Source organism: Natrix helvetica, assembly GCF_964273705.1.
Source record: "Natrix helvetica genome assembly, chromosome: 8".
Taxonomy (NCBI): Eukaryota; Metazoa; Chordata; class Lepidosauria; order Squamata; family Natricidae; genus Natrix; species Natrix helvetica.
In genome coordinates this window covers 7142655-7167729 of record NC_138559.1, presented here as the reverse complement: position 1 = coordinate 7167729, position 25075 = coordinate 7142655, and the positions used below count along the sequence as shown (strand labels likewise).

Below are 25075 nucleotides of genomic sequence, written 5' to 3'. Positions count from 1 at the left end.
CACTTTCAATTTCTCCCGATCATCAGCTGTTACAGGCTGCAGGGATTGCTATAGTTTATTGAAGCCTCTGCAAGCTCCCGTTTGCTGCAAAGAGGTAAATTGCTGGGAGTCACATGTCAAAGGGTTGGGGCCGATGGGCGGGTGGGGCTACATTTAGTGTATAAGACGGACTCAAATTTTCACCCTCTTTTTTGGGGGGGGGAAGTTGCATCTTATACTCCAAAAAATATGGTAACAACTCAACTTTAAGTCAAACTCAACTCCTGGTGACTTTGTGGTCACTTTCGCAAGGGGTCTGCAACCATGGGCCATAGACTGGCACCAGTTCACAGGATGCCAGAAATTGGGCCACTCAAACAAGCGAAGGCCCATCCGCAAGATGCAGTCAGCCCACGAAAACATGCCCCCTCCAGCCCACGGAAAAACCTCTCTCCATGGAACCAGTCCCTGGTGCCCAAAAGGTTGAGGACCCCTGCTTTATTAGTTTCCATGGTCACAATATACTGTTGATTTCTGATTCCCTCTTTAGCCTAGAATCCTGGGATACCCTAAGAATCATCTGCTGAAATCAAGCCTCACCCTGTTTAGTGAATCAAGTGTAGCAACATCATGAGAAGTTCCTACACCACCTCTAACCAGGAGGTCAGCTGAAAAGGACCACATGGGAGAAATGCGAAAGTACCTCTCAAGCAAGGCCGAGAATAAGGCAGAAAAGTGGAAGCCTTAATCGCCTGAAAAATTGCCAAGCAGATATTGCTAGAACATTAGCTTCTATGTATCCCATCTCAATGTACCACTCTTATCAAGGCAAATGGCCCACTGCCAGAAGAGTGGAAATTCATCTCCAATACCAATTTGCAGATTGGTATAAACCACGTCTTAGGTTAATTTAAATAAAGACCAAAAAAGGGCACATTTCAGAATAATTGTCACAAAGGCTACCCTGATAAGGACTGCAAAACTTTGAACAAGCACTAGATGGCAGCAAAGTTTCTAGTGGCTTGTTTTTCTCTGCTGTAATGTAGGGGTAGTTTAGTTTTTGCAGTCCAGATGTTGCTGGAATGGGACAACTCGCCGTGGCCAATTCACCATGGCCAATTTGCCACGAGACAACTCACCATGCAGGACAATTCAATGCTGTATTAATTGTTTCGTTCAGTTAGCGTTTATTATCGGTGATCACATCTTCAACAAAATTATTCTAAGTCTTGTATTGACTTTATTTTATTATTATTGGCCACAGTTTCATTGAAATTAATGTAACTTTTGTATTTGCCAAATTGCCTGCAGCACATTGTTCTGTGGCGTAGATCCGATTTTGCAGCTCTGTTCAAATTCCCCTAGAAATATAGGTGGGGGGAATGGATGAATCCAGGCCTAGAGGCTAGTTCTGTCAAATGTCAGCATGCAGAGAAAGACACTTTCTTTCATGGATGATCTGTGTTTGATAGGAATGTCAAAAATTTAAGGCCATAACCATGAGGGTGAAAACCTAATTTATTTAACCATATTTTTCAGAGTATAAGACACACCTTTTTCCCTCAAAAAAGAGGGTGAAAATCTGGGTGTGTCTTATACACTGAATACAGCATTTTTGGCCTCCTGAAACCCCACCCCTTTTGCAAAAATGGACATGCAGAGGGTTTGGGAGGCTGGCAAAGTGCTCCTGAGGGCTGGGGAGGGCCGTTTTTTTCGTTTTTCCTCCTCCCAGCCCCCAGGAGCACTCTACAAGCCACACAAAGCATCTGCATGCCCTTGGTTTGGGGTTTTTTTGTGTGCAAAAAATGGTCTGCTTTTGCAAAAAACGGGCCGTTATTTGCTCATTTTTGCCCCCCCCCAGCCCCCAGGAGCACTCTACAAGCCTCCCAAAGCTCTGTATGCCCCCCCTTTTCTTTGCAAAAAAACAGGCAAGCAGAGGGTTTGAGAGGCCTGCAGAGTGCAAAAGCATTTTTTTAAAAAAAATTACCTCTTCAAAATCAAAGTGCGTCTTATACTCTGGTGCGTCTTATAGTCCGAAAGATATGGTAATTTATTTCTCATTCGTTCATTGTGCCCTGCCACCTCGGTCTTAACTCCTGGTGATTACCCTGCAATTTTCTTACTTCCCTGCAGAAGTGATTTGGTGTTTGTTTTATTTATTGAAAGCATTTGTATGGCTGCCCATCTTCAAGCCAAAACTCTGGGAGGCTCACACAATCCCACAGTAAACACAAGGTTTATGGCCAAAATAAAAACAATGAAACCTCAAGTAGGAGCAACAGAAAAACCAGGCACTGCAGCCACCCGTCTCTGATGCAAACTTTTGTGTTCTCCTATTCCTCCAACCCTGATCTACCTTGGAGCCTGGGAATTGGACTCTCTGGAAGGTTAAAGGGTGGGGGGGCAGGGTTGAAATGATTTCGGTTTAGACTGGTTTGCCTCAACCAATAGTAAAAGAAATGACACCAGTTCGAGGGAACCGTTTTTTCCAACAATCAGTTGTGATGCGTGATTTATATTAGCTAGAAACTGCTTGAGGGGCAGTCCCAGAGAAAGAGGGGGGACCTATTTTCCAAAGTACCTGAGGGCAGGAGAAGAAGTAATGGGTGGAAGACCATTAGAGAAAGACCCAACCTAGAATTAAAGAGAAATATCCTGGCAGTGAGAATGAGAATCAGTGGAATGGCTTACTGGTGGAAAACTATAGGTTTTCAAGAAAAGACTGGACTGCCTTGTCTGAAAAGACATAGGGTCCCCCGCCTGAGCAGTGTGTTGGACTAGAAGACCTCCAAGGTCCCTTCCAGTCCTATTTTTCTATGTTCCACGAATAGGATGTGCAACCTCAAACGAACAGATTTCATCCTCGATTAAGGCGAGAGGTAAAGCTCATTAACATAAGGTACTAAAACTTGTCTCTAATTTTAGAAAGTGCTAGAGCCCCTGCTAGGAACTTGACACTTGATTGCTTTGAGAGACATGCATCCTGTTCCATATTGAAATGAAGATCAAGATGAAGAAACTTTGGTCAATGCGTGCATTCAAGATACAAGTCTGTTTTACGAGAATCCCCGTAGCGTTTAAGTACCAAATCCTCACAAACCTTTCTTTTGCCTGGGCTCTGGATGACAGATGAACTCCGGTTGATACCGCTAGTAGTTTTGGATCCGTGTTAAGTGTGTGAATTAGTTGGGCACAGAGAAATAAAACCAAGGATTCCATGCAGCTCAGTCCCACAAGTCCTGAGGACAAGTAGAGCAGTGTTTCCCAACCTTGGCAACTTGAAGATGCTGGCTGGTGAATTCTGGGGATTGAAGTCCGGACATCTTCAAGTTGACAAAGGTTGGGAAACACTGAAGTAGAGGGTTTGACCAGATGTCTGTAGAGATTCTCAGTTATCCATCTCATGTTGGTCCCAAAGGTGCTTTTTCAGGAGGCAACTGGACTTTCTTGTTTTTTCTTTTGAAGGCATTTTGCTTCTCACCCAAGAAGCTTCTTCAACTCTGCCTGGATGGTGGGGAATGGAAGGATTTATACTCCTTGCAGACAGCTGGTCATTTGCATCCTTTTAGAGCAGGACTATCAACTCCTGGCCTTTGATCTGGATGCGTCACACATAGGGAAGTTTAAGGAAGTGGGGAAAAAGTCCTGATACGTCACGTGATACCGCCATGACGATTTGAGTTTGGTACTCCTGTTTTAAAGGGCCATTGAAGCCCTTGGAGGTTTATCTGTGACCTTGGGGTCACCTGAGTGGTGCTCCTGTTATAACCAGATGTTTACAAAGTCATAGCTGACCTAGGAGCCCCACAAAACCAGCTGAGGCAGACTCATGACCTTGTGCCAAAAAATATTGCAGTTCAAAGGTGGATGGACATTTGGAGCTGTTCAAACATTAGAGATGTGGTGGCTCAGTGACTAAGACACTGAGCTTGTTGATTAGAAAGTCAGCAGTTTGATGGTTCGAATCCCTAACGCTGCGTAATAGAGTGAGCTCCCGTTACTTGTCCCAGCTTCTGCCAACCTATCAGTTCGAAAGCACGTAAAAAATGCAAGTAGAAAAATAGGAACCACCTTTGGTGGGAAGGTAACAGCGTTCTGTGAGCCTTTGGCTTCTCCATAGTGGTGGAGGTATCATCCAGACTGGGTTGATATCATCCGCTCACTGATAGGACTGAGTCTGATGACAATTGTTGTTAAGCCACGCCCCTGTTGCTAGGCAACCCCAGCTTTTCGACTCAGTCCCTCAATGAGGACAGATGCATCACCCAGTAGCTCCACAGCTAACTTTTACATTTGAGATAAGTAGGATATTGGTTTAACATCAGATTGTGTGTGAATTTGTCTTGGGAAGCACTGAATTGAGGCTGTTAATTTTTGCCTTCAGCCCCTTAGGGGGTGGCGTGTGTGTTTGCCTTTAAGGCAAAGGAGCCTCCAGTCTTGAATTACCTGGTAGAAATCCGCACTCTACCGCAGGCACACAGCAGCCCTTTTTGCCATTTCTCAAGTTCTGATCTTGTGTGGCTTTCTTTAAACTCTCAAAGTATCAGGGGAAATTTCCCCAATCTGACAGCGAGGCATTTAAATTGTCTGGATGATACCTCCACACTAAGAGAAGAGGCGTATCAGGTATGTACCAACACCCTGTTTAGTCATGCCACCAAATGACCACGGAGACGTCTTTGGGCAGTGCTGACTCTTCAGCTTTGAAATAGTGATGAGCACTGGCCCCTAGAGTCGGGAACAACTAGCACATATGTGTGAGGTGAACCTTTACCTTTACCTTTTCACACATGTGCTGTTCATTTATTGGGAGGACAGCGTGCATTCTTAGACTGATACTTTTTTCCATGCACATGTTTGCTACATGTTTATGCAACTTTCTGGGGCTAAGCATTCCTTGGGGGCAGGCCAGCAGAAGTGTGAAACCCAGAGTGAGTGGGTGTTGAAATAATCCAACCCACTCAAAAATCCTCTGATGAGAAACCCTTGTCCTTCACCGCAGCAAAGTTCTGAGAGCTTGGGGACTAAGTTCTGGCAAAGTGATGCAGGCTGCCATTTGGATGAAACTCCTGTTACCATAACAACCAACACATCATGGGACCCGTGCATCTAAATGGAGGACCAGGAGGGAATCGTTGGCGATACCATATTTATACCATCTTCGCATGCGGCTCATTTACTGCCCGAATATCTGCGGATGTTAGATGGAAATGGATCCCACCAGTTCATCCTGATGGATGATCGCAGAACTCCGCCAGATGCTCTCCCTGTCTTCTGATGCAGCTCCTGCTTCTTTCACCCAAAACACGAGACATCAACCTTGTATAATGCATCCCAGTGCAATGAGTCATGGGTAAACATCTGCTCCTTGGTATTCTTAGCCATATTTCTGCTGACTGGCTTAACAGTTTTTCTCCCTGGTACCAGACCATAACGCAACCGAATCCTTCCTCTGCTGAGGTCATATTTTGCTGCCATAAGAATAGAATATAGAATATAGTAGAGTCTGACTCTGAAGGCAGCTGATAACTGTCAGATGGCCCTAGCCCCCTCCCTGCCTATGATGCAGAGCTCTCATCAGAGCCTTCCCCAGCCTCCAGGACTGGCCCAGGTTCCTCCCCAACCTCCTCACTGTCCACATCTGCTGCCAGCTCCACTGGCGGGCCTGACCATCAAGATGGGGAATGCTACTCTAGAAGGTGTGTGAGATCTTTGCTAGCCTTGATGATGTGTGGCTGTGAGCGTATGTGCATGTATGTCATGATCCTAATGGAAAATGATGGATGTCCCTCTTGTTCACTTTTAATGGCAGGCCTCGCATTTATCCCTGATCTTAAGATGGGCTGCGGTATAATTCTCATTTCGATATGTCATTTCTAATTTTGGCTTATAGTTAAGTATGAAGCAGTCTTCTGACATATTTATTGGAAGAAGATAGATAGCAATTTAAAATATGTAGTGTGTTGCGCTAGTGAGTGGATTAAATTGAGTAAATATTGGAAATGGATTGCGAGAATGCTCAACAAGGTTGGATGAGCTGCTCAGCTTCTGCTGATCTGTGATGGCTACAGTGAGATATCTGAGGCATCCGTGAGATAAAGAATGGTTGCAGGAAATGGGCATGGTTAGTCTAGTGAAGAGAAGGACCAGGGGAGACATGAGAGCAGTCTTCCAATATTTGAGGGGCTGCCACAGAGAGGAGGGGGTTCAAGCTATTTTCCAAAACAGCAGAAGGCCAGACAAGGAATAATGGATAGAAACTGATGCAGGAGAGAGTCAACCTGGAAATAAGGAGGAATTTTCTGATAGTGAGGACAATCAACCCATGGAACAGAAGTTGCCTTCGGAAGCTGTGGGAGCTTCATCCCTGGAAGCTTTCAAGAAAAGATTGGACTGCCATTTGTCAGAAATGGTGTAGGGTCTCCTGCTTAGGGGGTGAGTGGTTGGACTAGATGACCTATAAGGTCCCTTCAACTCTGTTAATCTGTAATCAGGTGGTTAGAAGAATGACTGAATTAATAACAATGGCAAAACCATCTTCTGTGCACACCATGAAGAGTGAACAAGCATCCTTCAAATACTTGAAATATCTAAAAAGTCAAGAATCCACTATTAAAAACCTCTTGGTAGTTAGGCCTATGGTTAGAAGACACTGTGGCTTCTGGGATGAATTACAGGTAGTCCTCAATTTATGATCAGAGTGAGACCTTCCTCTGTGGTTCTCTTCTCTTCCTCCATCTTCCCCGAGTCTTCATGCCGCCCAAGTTTGGGTCAATGCTTGGGGCTCAGGACCCCAGAAAGCACCCCAAATTTCAGGGGAGCTGGTAGGTTTGTTAAAGGGGATTCAGGTTAATGTTAGGGTTCCAAGTAACACCCCTAATGAAAGATGATCCGAGGCTTGAGTTTCCTTAACGTTCCATTTTATTAGAGAGGTCATATTGGCACATCTGGGAAAACCCGAATCTGAAAGTTTCCAGGTTTTCCCTACCCAAACAAAAGTCCAAGCCCCTGCCCTGCACCCACATGTCCATCATGTGGACAGGCACCGTCCAAAATTGGAGATGCCTCCCAGTCACCTCATCGCAGCTGCAGGGCCAGATGACCTTGACTTTCTGAGAAAGAATGTTGTTATGACTAAATATCACCCATACTCCATGTAATCTCTCCTCCCATTTTCCCACAGTAGACAATGGGGCAGGCCTGGAAGCCCAAATATAAAAGATGGCTTCCAGATCTGACAGGGGGTCTGACACAAACATATCTGGCTTCCTTCATAATCTGCACCATCAGTGTAAATTTCATTGTGAGAATTTCCCTGAAACTTTCATTCCCAGAAAGTTGCCACCCTGAGAATCCATCAGAGAAAGAAAATAAGCAAGGGCATCAATGGAAAGGAGGTAGGATGAGGAGGGAAAGGAAGAAAGGGCAAAGTAGAGGGAGTAGGGGAGGGGAATTAAGAGTAGGAGAGAGGAGAAGAGAGGAGGGGGAAAGAGAGGGGAAGAAGAAAGGGAGGATGAGGAGGGAAAGGAAGAAAGGGTAAAGCAGAAGAAGTAAGGAAGGGGAAGTAAGAGTAGGAGAAAGGGTAAGAAGGAGAAGAAGAGAAGAGTGGGGGAAGGGAAGGGAAGAAGAAAGGAGGAAGGATGAGGAGGGAAAGGAAGAAAGGGCAAAGTAGAGGGAGTAAGGGAGGGGAATTAAGAGTAGGAGAGAGGGTAAGAAGGTGGAGAAGAGAGGAGGGGGAAAGAGAGGGGAAAAAGAAAGGAGGGAGGATGAGGAGGGAAAGGAAAAAAGGGCAAAGCAGAGGAAGTAAGGGAAGGGAAGGGAAGTAAGAGTAGGAGAGAGGGTAAGAAGGAGAAGAAGAGAGGAGTGGGAGAAGGGAAGAAGAAAAGAAGGATGAGGAGGGAAAGGAAAAAAGGGCAAAGCAGAAGAAGTAAGGAAGGGGAAGTAAGAGTAGGAGAGAGGGTAAGAAGGAGAAGAAGAGAGGGGAAGAGGGGAAGAAGAAAGGAGGGAGGATGAGGAGGGAAAGGAAGAAAGGGCAAAGCAGAGGAAGTAAGGGAGGGGGATTAAGAGTAGGAGAGAGGGTAAGAAGGAGGAAGAAGAGAGGAATGGGGGAAAGGAAGGGAAGAAGAAAGGAGGAAGGATGAGGAAAAGGAAGAAAGGGCAAAGCAGAGGAAGTAAGGGAGGGGGATTAAGAGTAGGAGAGAGGGTAAGAAGGAGGAAGAAGAGAGGAATGGGGGAAAGGAAGGGAAGAAGAAAGGAGGAAGGATGAGGAAAAGGAAGAAAGGGCAAAGCAGAGGGAGTAAGGGAGGGGAAGTAAGAGTAGGAGAGAGGGTAAGAAGGAGAAGAAGAGAGGAGAAGGGGGGAAAGGGAAGGGAAGAAGAAAGGAGGAAGGATGAGGAGGAAAGAAGAAGGCAGAAAAGGGAGGTTGAGAAGAAGGAAGGAGTAGGTTTGTTGCAAAACAAGATGGAGATATGGGGTGGCCAGAAAGTAACCCCAACTGTGTTCTCTATATTTGTAAGAAGATAGTGATAAATGTTAATAGCTAATAGATAAATGTTAATAGTATTTACAAGAATGTATATTGGTGAATGTATTTGGAAGGAAAAAATAAAACCTTTTATACCCCCTTCAAAAAAAAACGTGCATTCCCAAAGTCCAGTCTCTTTCAGCAAATGGAACCAAAATTGCCAGAGGAAAATGTTCAAGAAAATTTGTCTGCCTCCCTTTCTGTACATGAATTGTTCACAAGGGCAGGAAGCATCATTGTATTTCTTTCTTTTTTTCCTTTTTTTTAAAAACACCCCTTCTTGCATTACTGTAAAGATAAAAGAAAAAAACCCAGGCTAAATTATTGATATTATTTGGGTGACATTTTAATTTAACACCCCTGGGGACGTCTTGGTGACATTTGTCTGCCTGGAGTGCAAGAAAAGTACAGTGTACCGCAAAGTGGGTGGTGTTGGCTTCTTTAATGGCAGTCAGAGCTGGGTGGGGTGGGGGCTGCCTTCTGATCTCTGTTTCCTCCCATTGTGGGCTGCGTTGTGTGCTGTAGTGACTCATAAGTGGGACCTGCAGTTGAGTCCCTGCAGCTCCAGTGCCAAACAGCATCCAGGATCATTAAACTGTTGTGGGTGTGGATTCTTCTTGCTCTTACATTGCACATCTCTCCTGTTTGCAGTTTGAATAGAATAGAATTCTTTATTGGCCAAGTGTGATTGGACACACAAGGAATTTGTCTTTGGTGCCTAGATGGACATGAATAGGATAGACAGGACAGGCAGAATAGAATAGATGGACATAAATAGGATAGGACAGGACAGGACAGAACAGAACAGAACAGAATAGATGGACATGAATAGGATAGGATAGGATAGGACAGGACAGGACAGGACAGGACAGAATAGAATAGAATAGATAATAAATAATAATAATAATAAATTTAAATTTATTAGCCGCTCCCTTTCCAGACAGGACTCGGGGCGGCGTACAGTGGAACATATAAAGCATAAAACATGTACAGACACATAAACATACTCATATACAAAGACATACATGCACGGAGGAGGTAACAAATTACATCACATTTAGACAATTAAAAATCACAATTAAAATACCCCATTTACAATAACACAATTTAAGAATTTAAAATTTAAAACAACTGTCAGGAGGAATAAGGAAAAAATTTACGGTTGGGCCAGGCCAGATAATTGAAAGAGGTGGGTCTTCAGCTGTACACGGAAGGATCGGAGATCGGAAATAATCCTGATGTCACGGGGGAGGTCATTCCACAGGGCTGGGCCCATCACAGAGAAGGCTCTGCTCCTGGGTGTCGCCCCCCGACACTGTTTGGCGGACGGCACCTGAAGAAGTCCCTCTCTGTGTGAGCGGATTGGTCGTAGGGATGTATGGGGCAGGATGCGATCCTGCATGTAACTAGGTCCTGTGCCATGAAGCGCTTTAAAGATCATAATCAGAACCTTGAAACGCACTCGGTAGACCACAGGAAGCCAGTGCAGCTCGCGCAGGAGAGGTGTTACAGGGGAGTATCTAGTCCTCCCCATAATCACCCGCGCGGCCGCGTTCTGGACCAACTGCAGTCTCCGAGTGCATCTCAAGGGAAGCCCCATGTAGAGAGCATTGCAGTAGTCCAGGCGAGACATCACTAGCGCATGGGTGACTGTGCGTAGGGCATCCCGGTCCAATAAGGGGTGCAATTGGCATCAGGCGAACCTGATGGAACGCCCCCCTTGCCACGGCTGTTACATGGTCATCCATGGACAGCCAGGCATCCAGGAGGACGCCCAAATTGCGCACCTGTTCCATGGGGGCCAGTTGCACGCCCCCAATGGCCAGAGATGGAAGCCACTGGTTGAACCGGGAGGCCGGAAGCCACAGCCACTCCGTCTTGGAAGGGTTGAGTTTTAGTCGGTTGCCATCCATCCAGACCCGTACGGCCTCCAAACACCGGGACATCATTTCAACAGCCTCGTTGGGGTGGTTTGGGGTGGAAATGTATAGCTGAGTATCATCAGCATACAGATGGTATCCCACCCCAAAACCACGGATGATCTCGCCCAGCGGTTTCATGTATGTGTTGAACAGGAGAGGCGAGAGGACCGACCCCTGTGGCACCCCACATGTGAGGGGGCTCCGGGTCGATCTCTGCTCCCCTGCCAACACACGTTGCGTCCGGCCAGAGAGGTAGGAGCCAAACCACCGTAAAACGGTGCCCCTGACTCCCAGCCCCTCTAGCCGGTGCAACAGGATACCATGGTCGATGGTATTGAACGCCGCCGAGAGATCTAATAGGACCAGGATAGAGGAACAACCCCTATCTCTGGCCCTCCAGAGATCATCAACCAACGCGACCAAGGCCGTCTCCGTGCTGTGCCCGGGTCGGAAGCCGGACTGGCGCGGGTCTAGATAATCATTCTCCTCCAGGTGACGTGGGAACTGTTGTGCCACCACACTCTCTACAACCTTCGCTAAAAAAGGAAGGTTGGAGACTGGACGATAATTGACTAGATCCGTTGGGTCCAGGGAAGGCTTCTTGAGCAGGGGCCTCACAACCGCCTCTTTCAAGGCGGCCGGCAGAAACCCCTCACCCAACGAAGCATTCACTAGGCCCAGGAGCCAGTCGCGCGTAACCTCCCAGGATGCCAGTACAAGCCAGGAGGCCCAGGAGCCAGTCGCGCGTAACCTCCCAGGATGCCAGTACAAGCCAGGAGGGACACGGGTCCAATAAATATGTGGTGGGTCGCAGACGTCCACGCAACCTGTCCAAATCCTCGATGGCAACCGAGTCAAACTCCTCCTCCTCAAGACTCGCCATGGGCGTCTCAACTGGACCACTGAAAGGGGCCCATCCCATCCGGATTTGAGCGACTTTGTCCTGTAGATATTTCCCAAACTCCTCTGCTCTGCCCTGTAAAGGGGCTTCCCGCGGTCTCTCAAACAAGAGAGAGCAAGTCACCCAAAACAGGGCGGCAGGGCGGTTATCTGCGGACGCAATAAGAGCGGCGCAATATTGACGTTTGGCCGCTCTTAATGCCACAAGGTATGTCCTCAAATAGGCTCGTGCCTGTGCTCGGTCAAATTCGGAACGGGAGGATCTCCAACGACTCTCTAGGCGTCTCTTGTGGCGTTTCATCACCCTTAGCTCCTCGGTAAACCAAGGGGCCAGGGTGGTTCGTCGCCGCAGGAGAGGCCGCAAAGGCGCCACCCGGTCTAGGGCCCCGGTAGTCGCACTATTCCATGCGTCTACCAGGTCCTCCACCCGGTGGCGGGTCAGGTCCACAGGAGGTGGCCCAAGCTCCGTCTGGAACCTATCTGGTTCCATCAGGCGCTTGGGGCGGAACCATCTAATACCTTCCGGTTCCGCCTCCCCGCAGCGGGGGGTAGCACCAGGGAAGTCAAGCCGGAGAAGTGAGTGATCTGACCATGACAGGGGAATAATAGTTGGATCCCCTATTCCCAGATCACTCGTCCACTGGCCAGAGACAAAGACAAGGTCCAGCGTGTGGCCTCCCTCGTGAGTAGGGCCCTGAATTAATTGGGTCAGGTCCATGGCTGTCATGGAAGCCATGAACTTCCGAACCCCCTCAGACGCTTCTCCCATCGACGGCAGATTAAAATCCCCCATCACTAAGAGTTTGGGGGTTTCAACCGCCACCGATGAGATCAGCTCGAGGAGTTCAGGCAGGGCCGCTGATGTATAGCGAGGAGCCAGGTATACTATCAGCAGGCCCAACTGCCTCCCTGGGCCCCATCTCACGACAAGGGACTCACACCCGGATGTCTGTGGCACAGTGAACTCTCTCGGCTCCAAGTCTTCCCGGATAATCACTGCTACCCCTCCGCCCCTTCCCTGGGCCCGAGGCTGGTGAAATGCTCGATAACCTGGCGGGCACATTTCCACAAGGGGTAAGCCTCCCTCGTGGCCCAACCAGGTCTCGGTTATTCCTGCGAGGTCCGGCTCCCCCTCCAAAATTAGATCGTGGATGAGGGGGGCCTTATTGACAACGGACCTCGCGTTGCATAACAGCAGTCTCAGGCCTTGGGTCTGTAGATCCTGACCACCTAGTATGCAGGGGTTGGTACAAACGACCGGGTATGACCAAAAACCCCGGTCTCCCAACCGACTACGCGCTCTTAATCTGTCCTCGCACCTGCCCCTCCCCACGACCGTTGGTATCAAAGAGCCCTGCACAGATGGACATAAATAGGATAGGATAGGACAGGACAGGACAGGACAGAACAGAACAGAATAGATGGACATGAATAGGATAGGACAGGACAGGACAGAATAGAATAGATGGACATAAATAGGATAGGACAGGACAGAACAGAACAGAACAGAACAGAACAGAACAGATGGACATGAATAGGACAGGACAGGACAGAACAGAACAGAATAGAATAGAATAGAATAGATGGACATGAATAGGACAGGACAGGACAGCACAAAATAGAATAGATGGACATGAATAGGACAGGACAGAACAGAACAGAATAGAATAGAATAGATGGACATGAATAGGACAGGACAGAACAGAACAGAATAGAATAGAATAGATGGACATGAATAGGACAGGACAGGACAGGACAGAACAGAATAGAATAGATGGATATGAATAGGATAGAATAGGATAGGATAAGAGGATAGATGAATATGAATAGGCTAGAGCCTTGTTCCCCAACCCCCGGGCCGCGGACCGGTGCCAATCCGTGGATCAATCGGCACCGGGCCGCGCGGCCGCGCACGTGCCTAGAGTACGCCACGCACTAATTTGGTGTGGTGGACATGCACACGCGGTCTCCAGCCAGCTCCAGCTAAACGCAGTTCATTGCCGCCTGACTTGTGTGACTTCAGGATTCTCCTTAATCAGTGTAGGTCAAAAATAAAAAAGGGAAAGGGGCACTTCAAAACAAGCGCCCCTTTCCCTTTTTTCTTTTCGACCCACAATGATTAGGGAGGATCCTGAAGTCGGGCGGGGCTGAGAAGCGAGGAGGGAGAAAAAGAGACAGAGGCCAAGGAGCTTCCCCCCCGCCTCCTCCCAACAAAAATCTAACCGGGGAGCCGGGCGGGCAGTAGTAAATTAGCCGATCACGCGGCGTGATCGGTTAATTTGCTACTGCCCACGCGGCGTGATCGGCTAATTTGCTACTGCCCGCCCGGCTCCCCGGTTAGATTTTTGCTGGGAGGGGGCGGGGGGGGAAGCTCCTTGGCCTCTGTTTCTTTTTCTGCCGCCTCGCTTCTTGGGGCTGTTTTAAGACTGGTGGACTTCAATTCTCAGAATTCTGGGAGTTGAAGTCCACCAGTCTTAAGAGCCAATTTTGCCCAGGGATCTGCAAAATTGGCTCTTAAGACTGGTGGACTTCAACTCCCAGAATTCTGAGAATTGAAGTCCACCAAGGGCATCAATCACTCTCAGAATTCTGGGAGTTGAAGTCCACAAGTCTTCAAGCTGTCAGGTTTGAAGACCCTGGGTTTTTTTTCCCCTAAAGGGTTAGGGGTGCAAAGGGTCTTGCAACTTGACAGCTTTAAGACTTGCACACTTCAATGCCAGAGTTCCTGAGCAAACATTTTGGTTGCTAAGCAGGAGCGTTGTTAAGTGATACTGACATTATATAACACTGGAACCATCTCGTTGCAAAGAAACAAGCTCAGGGTTCTCATTGATTTGGCATTCTAGTGAGTTAAATAAAATAAATCACTTTATATTCATTTTTTGGTGTAGCTGTATTTTATTTTGAAGGCATGTTTAAATACAATTAAATTAAAATTATTAAATCAAAACAAGCGGGCCACGGAAAAATTATCAAACATTTACCGGTCCGCGGCGATAAAAAGGTTGGGGAGCACTGGGCTAGAGAATGGAATGGAATGGAATAGAATAGAATAGAATAGAATAGAATAGAATAGAATTATTTATTGGCCAAATGTGATTGGACACACAAGGAATTTGTCTTTGGTGCAGATGCTCTCAGGGTACATAAAAAGACAAGATACATTCGTCACGAATCATAAGGTACAACACTTAATGATAGTCTTGGGGTACAAATAAGCAATCAAATCATATTAGGAAACAATCAATATAAATTGTGAGGATACAAGCAACTAAGTTACAGTCCTGCAGTCATAAGTGGGAGGAGGTGGGTGATAGGAACTATGAGAAGACTAATAGTAATAGTAATGTAGACTTAGTGAATGGTTTGACAGTGGGGAGGAAATTATTTGTTTAGCAGAGTGATGGCATTCGGGGAAAATCTGTTTTTGTGTCTAGTTGTCTTGGTGTGCAGTGCCCTATAGAATCGTTTTGTGGGTAGGAATTGAAACAATTTATGTCCAGGATGTAAGGGGTCTGTAGATATTTTCACAGCCCTCTTTTTGACTTGTGCAGTATACAGGTTCTGAATGAAAGGCAGGTTGGCAGTAATTGTTTTTTTCTGCAGTTCTAATTATCCCCTGAAGTTTGTGTCTGGAGTTAATCTTAAATGTATGCAAAACAGCATGCATTTCAGAATCAACTCAGTTTGGGGAAGCTATGATCTTGTGAGGTCCCCAAATGAAGAAAGACAAATAAGAGTTATCTCTGAGCAGTTTCCTTCACCTACAGACAGTTTTCTTGCCAAATGAAAGTGGCTATTTGCATCACCATAGATATACCCTCTCAATTTACCCTCTCAACATCCGGCCCTCTCAATTCCTGGCAAATAGATGGGGAAGAAATAGAGGTAGCAACAGATTTTACTTTCCTGGGCTCCAAAATCACTGCAGATGGGGATTGCAGCCAAGAAATTAAAAGAGGCTTGATCCTGGGGAGGAAAGCGATGGCAAATCTAGACAGCAGACTAAAAAGCAGAGACATCACCCTGCCAACAAAGGTACGTATAGTCAAGGCTTTGGTTTTCCCAGTTGCAATGGGTGGCTGTGAAGGTTGGACCATAAGGAAGGCTGAGCGCCAAAGAATGGTGTCCTTTGAACTCTGGAGAAGACGTCCGCGAGTCCATTGGACTGCAAGACGATCCAACCGGTCAGTCCTAGAGGAGATCAACCCTGACTGCTCTTTAAAAGGCCAGATCCTGAAGAGGAAACTCAAACACTTTGGCCACCTAATGAGAAGGAAGAAGGACTCCCTGGAGAAGAGCCTAATGCTGGGGACGATGAAAGGCAAAAGAAGAAGAAGGGGACAACAGAGAATGAGATGGCTGGATGGAGTCACCGAAGCAGTCGGTGTGAGCTTAAATGGACTCCAGAGGATGGTAGAGGACAGGGAGGCCTGGAAGAACATTGTCCATGGGGTCTTGATGGGTCAGACATGACTTCGCAACTAGCAACAACAAGATATACCCTGATGATTGTTCGGGAGGAGCCTTCTTAGCTCTCTTCCTCCCCACCAACTATCTAAACTTCGCTGTCTTTTAGTCTTCTGGAATGCAGCCCATCTCTCCTGGGAATCCAGACAACACTCCACCACAGATCTTCAAGAAAACAATTAGGAATTTCCCAAAAAGAGGTCTTTTGCTGGCTAGTTTTAAATTTGCGTGATGGCTATTGAAACGGAACACGAAAAGGGATACCAGGACCAAAACACGCAGTATTGTATTTAAATTGTCTTCATTAATTACCCACAGTGCTTAGGGATCCTTCCGTAATTGCTAGGTGAGCTCAAGTGGCAGGAACAAGTCTCTGGAATTTAACTCAATAAGGAATTGCTTTTGTTGTTGCAAATATTATAGCTCTCCACCTCTGGAGTTACTTAGTTTAAGATCAGCAAGGGAAGGATTTGGATTAAGTGTCTAGCATTTATTGGGCGCCTGCTTCGGCAAAGGAGGACAGTAATTATCTGACTGGAGTATGAGCAAAAGTTTGTTATGTCACCGCTTGGAAAAGTAAATTGGAGATGCTGACTTGTCTAATCAGACTCTCTTCCAGCTGTAACTGATCTTATTGGGTCTCAAGTAACACACATCCTTGTTTTCATTCAGACACACTGTATAAATCTCAGAGGTCAAACCTCCCCTGCATGTATATAAATTCCTTCTAATACAAAAACTCTTTTTACAGGATGGGATGGCTTTCCTTAAACACAAAAAAATGGCTGACATCTGTTTAATTCACAACCTACTTCTATGAAGAAGTCTTTGTTTACAGGGCATCAAGGAACATGCACACACATTAGATAAAGTGATGGGGCATAATTATTTCATGCTTACAAAGGTTTTTGGGAATTATCTTTAATAGATTAACAGAGTTGGAAGGGGCCTTGTAAATAATCTAGTCCAACCCTCTGCCCATGCAGGAGATCTTACACCATTTTTGACAGATGGCAGTTCAGTCTCTTCTTGAAAGTCTCCAGTGATGAAGCTCCCACAACTTCTGAAGGCAACTTCTGTTCCATTGGTTGATTGCTCTCACTGTCCTTATTTCTAGGTTGAATCTCTCCTTGGTCAGTTTCCATCCATTATTTCTTGTCTGGCCTTCGGGTGCTTTGGAAAATAGTTTGACCCCCTCCTCTCTGTGGCAGCCCCTCAAATATTGGAAGACTGCTATCCTGTCTCCCCATGTCCTTCTCTTCACTAGACTAGCCGTGCTTGGTTCCTGCAACTGTTCATCGTATGTTTTAGCCTGAAGCTGACCTTCCTGAGGCCTTTTTGAGGTTTCAGTGTTGCCACACTAGAGCTGAGAGAGAGAGGAATAGAGATAGCTGGGGTGTTGTAGCCAAAACAAAATACTTTCCCCTGGGAACCAAGGACATTCCCACAAGTGGTCGGAGAGAGGAGGAGTGAAGTAGCCAGGCAACTGGATGGTACCTTGATTGGACCACATGATTGATTGTTTGGGGAAGGGATTTTTTTCTTTTTACTTTTAATTAGGTGAAAATTGTGGGAACCCTTCAGAGTCGGTTTTCACCGGTCTGTGCCAATATGACATATCCAAATAAAACGGTTCTTTGAGGAATCGTCCTGCCTTGGAGTTCTGTTCGCTATGGGTGTATTCCTTGGAACTTTGACGCTACCTGTACTTTCTCTCACCCCTCTTTTAAAGTGAGCTTCTGAAAAAAAAAAGGATTTTTTAAAATGTAAGACAATAGAATAGAATAGAATTCTTTACTGGCCAAGTGTGATTGGACACACAAGGGATTTGTCTTTGGTGCAGATGCTCTCAGTGTACATAAAAAGACAAGATGCATTCATCAAGAATCATAAGGTACAACATTTAATGATAGTGATAGGGTACAAATAAGCAATCAGGAAACAAATCAATATCAGTATAAATTGTAAGGATACAAGCAACAAGTTACAGTCCTGCAGTCATAAGTGGGAGGAGATGGATGATTGGAACAATGAGAAGACTAATAGTAATAGTAATGCAACGTTAGTGAATAGCTTGACACGGTTGTGGGAATTATTTCTTTAGCAGAGTGATGGATAAAGGCATAGTACTCCCAGCTTTCACCTTTCATTTCTCTTCTTTGCCCAACAGATGATAGTTTTAACTCTGGAGAGAAAAATTGACTTTCTCATATGCCGCAGAAAATATAGTGCCAAATTCCTTTGGCTGTTTATATGGAGAGACAAAATTCAAAAAGGCACCCAATTGTAAAGGATATATGATATCATCCTGGTTTATCCTAGACTCGTCCCTTTGCAGGGATGATTGGCTCTTGCATATCCTTTCTTTAAAAAAAATGGCATTTCCCAAAACATTTTAAAGAATGGCTGTGATGTCTTTAGCACTGTTAAAGGTTTTATTGTATTCCTGGCTCTCCAGTTTATCTCTGGGGATGCTCAGTCAGCAAGGAAAGAAGTTACAAACAGTTGGATGCTCCCAGCTGGCCTCCAGCAAAGCCTTCGGTGGCAAATTTATCGCTGGGCTCGTGCGTGTTTGTATCCATTTCAGGGAATTTACTAATTTCCGTGATATAACAGAAGTAGGCAAAACAACCGTGAAGAATATGTTTTTAGGCTGATAAGGCTTCGGGAGAAGGTTTTTCCAAATAGGCACCTGCAGTCATCTTCCATTAAATAAGCCAAATAAAAGTTGTCTGCTCACAGTAAAGCCATCACAAAGAAATTACGACAGTCCCCGCCTTAAGGTATTAGGAGATAAGTAAATTCCAATGGAAGACAGTTTAGTTGCTGTAGCTCAGGAGTGTCCAAACTTGGGAACTTTAAGACTTGTGGACTTCAACTCCCAGAATTCCCCAGCCAACCATGCTGGCTGGGGAATTCTGGGAGTTGAAGTCCACAAGTCTTAAAGTTCTCAAGTTTGGACACTCCTGCTGTAGCTCAACTTTCACTTCAGTAAATTAGTTAAGAAGATTTTGGATAATCTGTGACTGGACAGATGATTACTTTCACCTTAAGTCTGCTGCCTAAGAGCCTGATCCCGTAGAGCTGTTATCCAAAACCAAGAGGCTTAAGGCAGAAAAAGTGCCTTGGTAAAAAGCAGAGCAAAGCTTGAAAAAACCATGAACGTTTATGCCTTTTAATAATGGTTGGTTGGTTGGAAAAGGTGCTGTCAGGCCCCTTCCTGTTGCAAAATTCAGAAATTGCTTCGTTTGCAAATGCTCTGAGCTCAGGCGAGTATTTCAGATCCTGTGGCTGATGGATGTTAATTATTTCTGTCCGTGGAAAAACTAACAGAATAACAGAGTTGGAAGGGACCGTGGAGGTCTTCTAGTCAACCCTATACCCTAAACCAGGATTGTCAAACTCGATTTCATTGAGGACCGCATCAGAGTTGTGTTTCACCTCGGGAGGGCTGGGGGGGGGGCATGGCCAGGATGGGGTGGGGCCAGCTTGACGTCACTCGTGTCAGGGGCACCAGTGCTCTGCCAGCAAAAACAGGCTCCCAAGCTCCATTTTTGGCTGTGATGGCCTCCTGCAACCCTCTGCCAGCGAAAATGGAGCTTGAGAGGGTTGCCCACAGCCCTCACAAGCTCCATTTACACTGGCAGAGGCACCGCGGGCGAGTCCTTTGCTGTTTCCAGGGTGGCCCCATGGGCCAGATCTAAGCACCCCATGGGCCTGATCTGGGCGCTGAGCCTTGTGTTTGACACCCCTGCCCTAAACCATTCCAGATGAATGGATGTCCAGTTTCCTGTGATGGAGCATCCATGACCTCTGGGGGCAAGCCGTTCCATTGGTTAAGACCTTGGAAGGTCATCTAGCCAGAGGTGGGTTCCTACCGGTTTGGCCTGCTTCGGCTGAGTAGGTAGTAACTCGGCTGGCCATGCCCCTGAACCAGTTCTATCAGCGGTGCTGTAGGCGGTGCCATCTTGTTTTTTGCTTCTGTTCATGCACAGAAGCATTTTTTTACCTACTGCTCATGCGCAGTCCTGAGCGAGCCAGCAGTAGAAGAAGCCGGAACTCACCCCTGCATCTAGCCCCCTGGTGAAGCAGGAGACCCTACACCATTTTAGACAAAAGGTTGTCCAAACTTTTCTTAAATACGTCCAATAATAGGGCACTCACGATTTCTGGACAGAAGCCATTCCGCTGATTAATGATTCCCACTGTCTATAAATTTCTCCTTATTTCTAAGTTGCTTCTCTTCTTGATTAGTTTCCATCCATTGCTTCTTGTCCTACCTTCAAGTACTTTGGAGAATAATGACCCCCTCCTCCTTGTGAAAGGTCCTCAGATATTGGAACACTGCTATCATGTCACCCTTAGTCCTTCCGTTCACTAGACTAGACATGCCCAGTTCCTGCAACCGTTCTTCATATGTCTTAGTCTCCAGTCCCCTAACCATCGTTGTTGCTCTTCTCTGCAGCCTTTTTAGAGTCTAGGAAGGTGAAGGTAACAATGTAAAAGGCTTCCTTATCAGCTTTGTTCAAGGTACAGGCAGGACTGGAGAGATCCAATCCTCCAGGCTTCACAGAAGATCTGGATCCAGGAATGTAGGGCCAACAGAGGCTAACATGATGGAGCCATGAGTTCTAGCAGCTTTCATCTCCGTGACAGCAGTTGATCTGTTATCTTGGAGCAGGCTAATTTTTGCGACATGGGAGGGGAGCAAAGCTGACCTCCTTTTGTGTTGCCAGTCTCTAAGAACTTGAGAGGCACAGCATCGAGGGCAAGATAATGGTCGGATAACTTTTTTCTTGTAAGAGTTATTGATCACAGCAAAGATTTGCGCACTTAGTGTCTTTTGCTTTAAAAACGGAAACCCGAGAAATAGTGCCGTGGAATTTCAACCGGTCAATGAAAAAGCACCGAAACAAAGCAGCCAACCTAAAATCCAATCAATGAACAAAACAAAATGCATTGCACAGGGAAAAAAATCATCCACTTGACCTCACAACTGCCCTCCCCTCCTAGTCATTTTATAATCTTCTTTAGAACCCCTGGTTCCTTTTCTCAACCGCCCAATGAACCCAGCTTTAAAAAGAACACAATTAAAATCTCCCAAATGAAAATGCATTATTTATTGGGACATGTGGGCAGAATTCTGGGAACAAAGCAGTTGATGATTCTTTGAAGAATTTTGGTGGGATTTTTCCTGACAGAACAACACTCTTCCAAAAGATTCAGGGTTAGTTGACAGTCCAAGTGGGAAGTCATGCCCTTTTCCTTAGGGATTTGCAAGCAGAATAGAACAGAAAATGCTGGTCACAGAGAGGAGAACACAGAGTAGCCTACTTTTCCAAGGCAGGTGGTGTGGCCCACCCACTGGCAGCAGAGTTGGACAGTGAGGAAGTTGGGGAGGAACATGGACCAGTCCTGGGAGTTGAGGAAATCTCAGACGAGGGCTCTGCGTCGGAGGCAGAGAGGGAGCTAGACAGCAGTGAGGCAGAAGAACAGCTGGAGCCTGTTCCCACTGTGCAGAGCTGCCAGCAGACAAGAACAACTAAGAAAGCAGGGTCGACTTGGGAGTAAAACCACACCTTGGAGGAGATTGGCCCCTCCCATAGGAAACAAAAGAGGAGCGAATGGGGAGGGGGCTTTTACAGGAAACCATTCGTTCCTTCGGTCGTTTCAAGAGTGGAAAGTTCTGTTTGTGACTATAAGAGACTCTGTGCCAAGTTTTGCTTTGCCCTGAGTTTGGAAACTAGTTATCTGGCAGTTCTCCAAATGAGATAAGGTTCGTGTTGATAAACATTCCTCTGAAAGGCTGTTTGCTAAACCTTGCTGACTGTGAATGAAAGGAATTCATGGTCGTGTAAATAAAAGAGGATTTGCAGGGACAAAGACTCTGCTTCAGGCTTTTTAAGGAAGCCTGGGTCAGAACAATACCCTGCGGACACAGATAAACCCCAGGACTGGCCCATGTTCCTCCCCAACCTCCTCACTGTCCGACGCTGCTGCTAGCTCTGCTGACTGCTGGTGGGCCACAACAGGTGTGTCCTGTGTCCTTTCGAACTGTTAGGTTGGCAGGCGCTGCGGTAGGTATGGGAGCTCATTCTGTCATGCAGTGCTTGGGTTTCCAAATGCCAACCTTTTAGTTGACAAATCTAGCATCTTAACCTCAATCCTAGGTTTAGTTCAAAAGGTTGGTTTATTTTAAGATTTCTAGGAGGCTTTGGTGCGTTTGCTTCTTTAACCAAGTGAGTTGCGTTGCATTTTGCTTCGGGCTTAGATTGTTCCTCTGTTGTTCATCTAAGTGAGGCAGTTGTTAAGTGTTTTGCCCCATCTTTTGACCTTTCTTGCCACCGTTGTTAAGTGGATCACAGAAGTTGTTACGTTAGTAACATTGTTGTTAAGTGAATCTGGCTTCCCCGTTGACTCTGCTTGTCAGAAAAAAAATCACAAAAGTTGATCACGTGACCCTGAGTCAAAAGAAAATAAGTCCCAGTCTTATTTTCGGGGAAACACAGTAGGATCTGAGAAAAAAAGATTTGACGGTGTGAAAAAAATAACATGGGCTCTCCCGCTGGTTACATTTGATTGGCAAGATGAATTCCCCTTCCTCAGTCTTGAAATGCGTGTGGGTTGACACGAAACGTAACATTCAACTTCAAACGCATTGTCGCTTTTGCTGCGCTGAATACTTTTGCACTTATAACTTATGTCCTTTTCTGTAAGTTCTCCTGAGATTGACAAGACTTTTAAAAGCTCCCTGACAGCTGAGGCTTCAGGGAATTGACACGCTACATAATTAAGAGGCATTTCTTCTTCCTTGTATAGTCTGGTTCAGTTAGAATGCCCATTTTGACTTGCTCTAATTGTGACATAAAAGGGACACGGTGGCTCAGGGGCTAAGACGCTGAGCTTATTGATCAGAAAGGTCAGCAGTTCAGCAGTTCGAATCCTTAGTGCCGCATAACGGAGTGAGCTCCCGTTCCTTGTCCCAGCTTCTGCCAACCTAGCAGTTCGAAAGCATGTAAAAATGCAAGTAGAAAAATAGGAACCACCTTTGGTGGGGAGATAACAGCGTTCCATGTGCCTTCGGCATTTAGTCATGCCAGCCACATGACCACAGAGACGTCTTCAGACAGCGCTGGCTTTTCGGCTTTGAAACTGAGATGAGCACCGCCCCCTAGAGTTGGGAACGACTAGTACACATGAGCGAGGAAACATTTACCTTTACCTAATTGTGAACTACACACCCCGAAAAAAAAAAAATTGGTCAGAGCTTTTCGTGGGTTGATTGTTAACCATAGTTAATAGCTGCCACACTTACAGGGAATTGTAACAATCCTAATCATTTTTTCCTCGTTTTTCTTTTATTTTGAACAGATGAAGTCATCGGAGATTGATCAAGAATTATTCACAGAAAGTTACTGCAGGGTATGCAGTGCTCAGCTAATATCGGAATCACAACGTGTGGCTCATTACGAGGTAAGAGGTGTGATGCTGGAGGGTGTGGGGAAAACCTGATGTCTAGTTTGTTGGTTTAGGTAGGCTTGTTGCAAATCGGTCAATCTAACAGGGGGTTTGAAGGAAACATATGAAGCAGGAGGGTCCTCATTTTATGGCTGAACATAGAACATAGAATAATAGAGTTGGAAGGGACCTTTGAGATCTTCTAGTCTAACGCTACTCAAGTAGGAAACCCTATACCGTTTCAGAAAAATGGTTGTCCAATCTCTTTTTGAAATCCTCCAGGGATGGAGCACCCACCACTTCTGAAGGCAAGCTGTTCCACTCGTTGATTGCTCTCACTGTTAGGAAATGTCTCCTTAGTTCTAAGTTGCTTCTCTCCTTGTTTAGTTTCCACCCATTGCTTCTTGTCTTGCTTTTTGGTGCTTTGGAAAATAGTTTGACTATTCATCTTTGTAGGAGCCCCTCTAATATTGGAACACTGCTATCATGCCCCTCCTAGTCCTCAAATCAAGATTTTTTGATTTCAAATCAAGAAATGACAAGGGTGACTTCAAGAATTATTTCTGGGCATCAGTTTTTGAGAAAGCTTTAGAGAAACTGGAATAAGTCTAGTGACAAACACTGTGGATGGTCAGGGGACCAACTTAAGGTTTTTTAGAATCATCCAAACACTATGGTGCAACCCTAAAAAAATAGGCTTTATACCACTTCAGTGATGGTTGGGTGATAGAACAGAGCAGAACAGAATAGCAGAGTTGGAAGGGACCCTGGAGGTCTTCTAGGCCAACCCCCTGCTCAGGCAGGAAACTCTACACCACTTCAGACAAATGGTTATCCAATCTCTTCTTTAAAACTTCCAGTGTTGGAGCATTCACAATTTCTGGAGGCAACTTCTGTTCCACTGATTAATTGTTCTCACTGTCAGGAAGTTTCTCCTCAGTTCTAAGTTGCTTCTCTCCTTGATTAGTTTCCACCCGTTGCTTCTTGTTTTACCCTCAGGTGTTTTGGAGAATAGCTTGTCTCCCTCTTCTTTGTGGCAACCCGTGAGATATCAGATGCGATATACATTGTTTTAAGTCAATAGTGGATAAATGGTCTAAAAAGATATGGCATGTTTAATCTTGAAAAAAGGAGACTGAAAGTAGAACTGACACCTGGAAAATTGTCATAAAAAACAAGGTCCAGTTCTTTGGTGTGTCATTATACACAAACAGAAGTGTGGGATGCTTTAGTTTAGGTTCCTGTACTAAGGTGGGTGTGAGAGTCTGAATAGCTCTTCAAAGTCCATGTTTTATCTTCTGAAATATTTAACGTATGACATCAAATCCAATCTTTATTACGGTCACAGACCCGCATAAAGTTAACATACTGATTTTATGAAGCCATTCTCAAATCTTTCAAAGTTGCAAAAATGGTCTGACATTTTTATCTCCATCATCCACTCTAGGTGATATTATTTTTTTCAACATCATGTCTTCTGCAAAGGATAATCATGACAAGGTTGTTGATGTGTCTGATGGAAAAAAAATCACCTATCTCTACTGAGAACAGATCTGACACGGGAAGTTGGAGAAGCTTTGCTAAAGCCGGGCAATTAATGCTGATCAGTTTTCCCAGGAAAGTTAAGTTTTTTTCTTCAACCTGGTCTCTGAGAATTTCAATGCAGGTTGATATAATTTATCATCTGATGAATTAATGTAGCGTTTAATCCTTTCTGCCAGATTTAACACATGGTCTGTCGTTTTTTTCCCCCTTCATATTCTGAATGTCTACGGTATACGCACCGTAGCTCAAAAGTATAGTTTAAGCAGGTATCTTTGGA

General features: G+C 45.7%; 1 protein-coding gene across 5 annotated transcripts in view; it reads left to right on the top strand.

The window, feature by feature from the left end:
* ZMAT4 (zinc finger matrin-type 4) overlaps positions 1-25075 on the top strand; it is a 214519-nt gene that overhangs the window by 41627 nt on the left and 147817 nt on the right. For 4 of the 5 annotated variants that reach the window (XR_014176028.1, XM_081960825.1, XM_081960824.1 and 1 more), the window contains exon 2: positions 23167-23268. Coding sequence is in view for 4 of the 5 variants with exons in the window: in XM_081960825.1 (XP_081816951.1) it covers positions 23167-23268 (102 nt within the window). In the remaining variant the exon portion in view is untranslated. Of the gene's footprint in view, positions 1-23166; positions 23276-25075 lie in introns of all 5 variants that reach the window. The other variant, XM_081960823.1, reaches the window with a different exon arrangement.